Source organism: Bombus impatiens, unplaced genomic scaffold (genome assembly GCF_000188095.3).
Source record: "Bombus impatiens unplaced genomic scaffold, BIMP_2.2 scf_0331, whole genome shotgun sequence".
Taxonomy (NCBI): Eukaryota; Metazoa; Arthropoda; class Insecta; order Hymenoptera; family Apidae; genus Bombus; species Bombus impatiens.
In genome coordinates this window covers 11848-18405 of record NT_176750.1, presented here as the reverse complement: position 1 = coordinate 18405, position 6558 = coordinate 11848, and the positions used below count along the sequence as shown (strand labels likewise).

Here is a 6558-nt window from a genome sequence, read left to right as displayed (position 1 = left end):
TTTAGCAATAGTTTTACAAAGACTTAAGGAAGTAGGACTCAAGATACGAACCAATACAGAGCTTAAGTGACGAAGAGATAGAACAAATGCTGAAAGAAAATCATGACTTGATAGGACATCCCGGAATACAAAAAACGTACGACAGAATCAGAGACAAATATAGTATCCCACACCTAATGGACAGAATAAAAACCAGAATAGAAACTTGTGAGACCTGTCAAACCGCAAAAATGACTAGGATTCGACCCAAAGAAGAACCATGTATAACCGACACACCATTGGAACCCAATGACAAGATAGCCATGGATATATTAGGACCATTGAAGAAAACGAAACGAGGCAATTGCTTTATACTCTCCATTCACGATGAACTCACAAAATACCTTATCCTTGTTCCTATAAAAAACCAACAAACAGAAACTATTTGGAATTCCCTGTTAGACCATTACATATACATATTCTCAGCACCTAAGAAAATACTGACAGACAGAGGACAAAATTTTATTAGTAGTTTAATGCAAAAATACGAAGAAGCCTTCAAAATAAAACACATTAAAACTACTAGCTTCCACCCCCAAAGTAATGGATCATTAGAGCGAACTCACGCTGTAATAGCAGATATGCTAAAGTGTGTTCAAAGGGACTCAGGGGAAGAATGGGACGAACATTTAAATTTCATATGCCTAGCCTACAATACGATGATACACGACTCGACCGGTTATACACCTTTTGAATTGACATTCGGACATAAAGCAAATTTACCCTCGACCATTTCACGAAATCCACAACGCACTTACGCGGACGAAGTAGCATTCAGAAAACGAGAATGGGATTCTAGACTTTCGAAAGCTCGCGACCAATTGATTAAAAGTAAACAAAGATATCAAAGAGATCAGAGACGACGAATAATAAAACCACAGTCAATATTTAGAGAAGGGGATAGAGTCTTAATACACAACGACCATAAAGAGCATAAATTAGACATAGAGTGGCTAGGACCCTACACCATTGAAAAAGTTAAAACACCGTATTATGAGGTTTTAATAGAAGGTAATATCAAGAAAATTAATGGAAACCGCTTAAAACCTTATTTTTCAGGACGGCCTTCATAACTATAATATATTTAGCCAACACGCAAACAGCAATATTACCAGAAAAGCCAATTGATCTAGACATAATCCGCAGAAACCCTGAGATTTTGGAGGACCAAAATCAATCTAAGAAGGGGGGTATGTAACGTCAATTCATATCAGATACCAGGCCACACACCACGGACAGGATGGCATCCAGATGTCTGCATATCCTTGGCGCGCACCCTCAATAGTCTTAAGTGCCCACCAGGGGCCTTGGCATTTTTATAGTTAAGGTCCTTCGGACCAAGCGAGTATTTCCTGTCTTAAATCTCTCTTTACGTTTATTGTTTACCACGTGTTAGCTTAGAAAGTTTGTTTTCTCCACATCTGGTATGTTCCGTTGGCAACTTTCTCGCGAGGGCGGCTAAAACCCTTCCTGGTCCACCAACCGTCCCATTATCCAATCGGAGACGGTGTCTACTGCCCTCACTTCCTTAACCAAAATTGTCATCAACAAATCCGATAGTACCGTGTCCTTAGACACACCCACCCCTAGCTTTCCTCAGACACAGTATCGTCAGTAAAACTTCACTTATTCTGTATCCTTAGAATAGTCAACATATCTATATCGGTCTCTACCCTTATAAGTCGCGTACTTAATGTATTGTTGTAACTAAGTCTTACATAACGTGGTTGGAGTGAATTGTGATTTATGCTAATTCAGTGCGTGTTACATTGTGATTGGTGAATTCACAATAAAGGTTGATTAAAACATAGTTAATTGTTGTGTTACGACTCAACTATATTTTATTCCCACCAACCAACCCTAAAAATTACGTGACACTCGCATGCTCTTAAAAATCGAAATACCGAGGGTCGATGTCCGTCGAACACTGGTACTGTCTCTATTGCATCTTTTAACTTAATTGGTTGGGGATTAACTTCTATCGGTATCGTCGCTTGGGAAATTATCGGCGATGATACGGGTGTCTTGATTTCTTTTTTTATTTTCAGTGAACGCACATCTTCTTGTAATTTATTCATTTTTGTACTAATGTCGCGAAACTTCGCATCCCATGCTTTAAGTTTTTCCGATAACATCAAGATCATGTCTTTGTCCAATGATTCTAATTTAGTAGCCATTATTTCTTAGTTATATATTTTATCGATAATCGTAACAACTTTAATCCTCCGTGGAACCTATCCCACCGTCTAAACCAACTTTAATCCCCCGTGGCGCGCATCCCACCGTTTAAAATAACTTTAATCCTCTGTGGAAGCGTATCCCACCGCTGCCACCAAAAAATAAATCTCTCTGTTACGTATTCGTTTGTTTAATTCAAATTAAATTTAATATTTTTGTTTAACTTATTTTCTGTTTGATTTTGGATTTCATCAGAAGGGAAATATTGAAATGATATGATTGCTATTGAAATGATATTATTGTGTATGAAATATTGATTTAGATTTCTGATTAATACGGTAGATGCTGCCACCAGAAATAGTCTAAGTTCAAAAATTTTTTTTATTGTTATTATTATTATTATTTTCTTTAAGCTAGGAGTGTTAGTGTGTGATGGGTATTGTTCGTCTGTCGTGTCTTTTGGTAACTACTAGATTGAATTCCCAGTCTGGAAGTGCCTCTGTAAGCACCTTCTTGACTGTAGGAAAACAATCCTTGTATCTTCGTTTGTCGGGGTTTTTGTTACTTCGTAAGTGCTTATCCAATAATTTACGTTTAATGGGTAGCGTTAACTAACGTTTAATGCAACTGGCAAACGAATTCCACTTTTCGGCTAACCTGCTATGCGCAGGAGTACTGGCACGGGAGCGGATTAAAGTTATTCGGAATAGACAATTGATATTGACAAATATATTTATTTCGTCCGATTGAGTTATATTAATGTAAATATGTTATAATTTATTCGATTTTTGTCGATTAAAGGTATTACAATGTCGGTTATAAGTATCGTCGGATACAAATATAGATGTATTATACGGTAGTATATAGTAAGTATGTATATAGATATAGTGAATGTTCGAGCTACTGGTCGGATAGGGTTTCAGAAATGTTCGATAAGATTTATTTATTGCGGTAGGATTAATGACGAAGACTAATTTCTACTCTTTCGGGCGATTAACACAATATGGTTTATGATAAACGCTATTGTATGATGTGGGCGATGGTAATCGAAATTGGGAGGAATGCGTCTCGCAATGTTCGGAAATAGGTGAACTCGAGGGCGAAAAACTCGGTGCAGAATCTTCGCGATTTAATTCTAACTCTTCTCGGCGCCTCTTTTCTTCCCTTTTAACTTCTGCAGCAATTAATCGTTTATATGGGTATTGTTCGTCTATAGTGTCTTTGGTAACTAGATTGAATTCCCAGTCTGGAAGTGCATCTGTAGCACGTTCTTGGCTGTAGGAAAACAAATCTTTGTACCTTCGTCTGTCGCGTATTTCCTGAACTTCGTAAGAGTTTTATCCGGTAATTTACGTATAATGGGTAGCGTTAACTAACGTTTAATGCAACTGGCAAATGAATTCCACTTTTCGGCTAACCTGCTATGCGCAGCAGTACTGGCACGGGAGAGGATTAAAGTTATTCGGAATAGACAATTGATATTGCCAAATATATTTATTTCGTCCGATTGAGTTATATTGATGTAAATATGTTATAATTTATTCGATTTTGTCGATTAAAGGTGTTACAATGTCGGTTATAAGTATCGTCGGATACAAATATAGAAATAGTATATGGTCGTGTACAATAAATATATATATGTAGATATAGTAAATACTCGAGCTTCTAATCGGATAAGTTTTACAAATGTTTAGTAGGGTAAGATTTATTTGTGTCGATAGGATTAATGGCGAAAGCTAATTTTTACTCGTTCGGGCGATTAACATAATACAGTTTATGACAAACGCTATCGTAAGATGTAGGCGATGGCGATCCAGATTGGAAGGAATGCGTCTCGCAATGTTCGGAAATAAGTGAACTCGAGGGCGAAAAACTCGGTGCAGAATCTTCGCTGTTTAATTTTTTTAATTAATCGCTCTTTTGGCGCTTCTTTTCTTCCCTTTTAACTTCTGCAGCAATTAATCTTTTGTACCAACGTTCGGCTCGCTTCTTGCTGAGGTGGCTTTTATCTTTTCGATTCTTTCTTGATTTTGTCATCTAATGTGATCAAGGTGAAGTTAATATCATTCTCTGTGTGCGACTTGTGCGACTTCGCAAGCCTTGCCCAAAGACGGGCAATATTTGCCAACGATGGGAAGAGGAATGCGAAAATCGATAAGTGTTTTCGATAATTGAGAACACCGTAACACAGATTTAACACAGCGAATAATCAGTTAGATTTAACAATTTAGAAAATATAAGTCATTTTTGGCAACTAGTGAAGTCGTAAGCGAGAAATGATTATTTTAATTGGCAACTAGGTTCACCGTGGACAATCAGTGTGGCTTCGTAGGCCTCGCCCAAGGATGAGCAATCTGCTAACGATGGGAAGAGGAAAACGAAAAACCATAGATGTTCTCTGCGTTGAAAACACCGTAATCACTGGTTGATACAGCGAACAATTGTAAACGAAATAGATCGAAATTTGATAAAGTTGTTTTATTCAAGACAATTTATTAAATCTTGAGCAAGAACGTTTATTTCAATTTTATATCGTGAATTCAAGACGTTCGGATGAAATCTATGTAAATTGTGTGCTTGATAGTTTTATCTGTCAACTATAGCTGCCGACGGGTGCTTTTGTTCAGAGACGACTTTGTTCGACTGCAAGTTAAAAGAGAAGAGGATATACAATTTCAAATTTCCTACCTTGATTAGATGTAAAGTCGATCGGCGGTATGTATGGCTTGGTGACGTGTCGAATTTTGACAATTAACTTTGATTCCGCAGATGAAGTGACAATACGAATGCTTAATTCGAATGATGATTTTTTGAAACCATATTTAATATTCGATTTCGACGGACAGAGTGACGATGTGAACGATTTGAATTTTGGATGAAGACTCTTGAGTTAATATTCGATTTCGACGGACAGAGTGACGATGTGAATGGTCTGAATTTTGAATAAGGACTCTTCTACTCTATGTTATTCCCGCTTATTTATAATTTCCTAATTGTCACGTGATAGATCATCTCTATTGGGAATCACAGCATTGTTACGTGACAAATTAGGAATATTGTAACTGCCTACTTTCGCGGATTGTGCTGAAGTTTCGTCTTCTTGATTATCTTATTTACGCTATTCCTAATTTCTCATATCCTTGAGACACGTAGATGCTGCTGAAGTTTCGTCTTCTTAATTTCTCATATTTCGTTGGGTATTAGGGACATGCAAGGTGCGTGATAAAATGTCGGTATCGTAGTAGCTCGTATTTTGCTAATGGTGCGTCTGCGATGTTTCCCAGAATGTTCTTACTGATGCCAGTGGAACGTGGCAGGCGCGGGCCAACTTGTCCTTGCTGAAGTTGCATCTGCGATGTATCTGGTAACTTCCTTGCTGATGCCAGTGAATCATTCAACGCGCATGGCAACTTAGTATTTGCCGAGTCTTCTTATGCGTTAAAATATCATTTTTTTTATAATAGTAAGCTTAACATATTATTTCATGGTTTGTTTCTCACGGCTGGTTTCTATTAATTTCCAATATTCTTGCGTTACGTTGTATTGATCATTATTTATTCTTTCTTTGTTACGATCTTCCATTTTTATTATCATTTATTAAATATTTATTCCTTCACTGAAAATATGATCTGTTTTGTAACGCATAAAGGCTACTATATGCACGTGTTGATTATCCAAAATGGCCGCCTGTGAATGTTCGTAGTATACAGTGACATTTTATTAATGCGAAATCCATTATTTATCCGTTAATTATTTGTGACTCCATTTTAATAGTTGACGTATAATTGCAGTGGGAATAATATTATTTGCATTTATTTAATGTGCGTAATTATTGCATGTATTCCGATGTGTAAGAGCTATTGTCACGACCGGCATACTTCAAATCCGACGGACTGACGATAGAGATGAAGATGTGGCGGCACTCGGTGACAATGTATATCGCTGAAGTGCCTAATGAACCATCAACATCCCAACGGTCCTTCCATCGAAGGTTCTAGAAGAAAGAGCACGTGGCAACGATCGCGGACGCCTAGCAAATGCATGGACGGTGGGGATGTTGAGGGATGACAAAAGAAAGTAATCGGATCCGATCGAAAGTAAAATCATAAGAGTCAGTCTTAGAAAGTCACGCCTAGGGTTCGGAAGTAGATAGTAAAGTGTATTGATGTTAGAAAAAAAATAAAGTTTCCTTTTTTTATTTTTTACCTCAAATTCCTTTTTTATTTTGTTATTTTACGTGACATTTTGGCGATCCTGCCAGGATAGTGAAAAGTGTTTGTTCGGAAACCAAAAGACATTCATCATCTACGGAAGATCGAATTATTTGGGACTACGGTCATC

The 6558-nt window shown here is 37.3% G+C and overlaps 1 protein-coding gene and 1 long non-coding RNA gene across 2 annotated transcripts; both read right to left on the bottom strand.

The window, feature by feature from the left end:
• Nucleotides 1–1880: 1880 nt before the first annotated feature.
• LOC117151652 lies at nucleotides 1881–2420 on the bottom strand. Its single transcript, XM_033320705.1, has 2 exons — nucleotides 2332–2420; nucleotides 1881–2251 (listed from the first exon to the last, which is right to left on the bottom strand). The coding sequence occupies exon 2, from the start codon at nucleotides 2214–2216 to the stop codon at nucleotides 1881–1883; it is 336 nt and encodes a 111-aa protein (XP_033176596.1). The 5' UTR covers nucleotides 2217–2251; nucleotides 2332–2420.
• A 190-nt stretch (nucleotides 2421–2610) lies between these two features.
• On the bottom strand, nucleotides 2611–3838 carry LOC117151653. Its single transcript, XR_004461730.1, has 2 exons — nucleotides 3485–3838; nucleotides 2611–2726 (listed from the first exon to the last, which is right to left on the bottom strand). It is a non-coding gene; the product is annotated as an uncharacterized LOC117151653 (long non-coding RNA).
• Between the last annotated feature and the right edge of the window lie 2720 nt (nucleotides 3839–6558).

Bases quoted from the DNA above. Each gene is read 5' to 3' on its own strand.
- LOC117151652 (XM_033320705.1), bottom strand. From the start codon at position 2,216: ATGGCTACTAAATTAGAATCATTGGACAAAGACATGATCTTGATGTTA.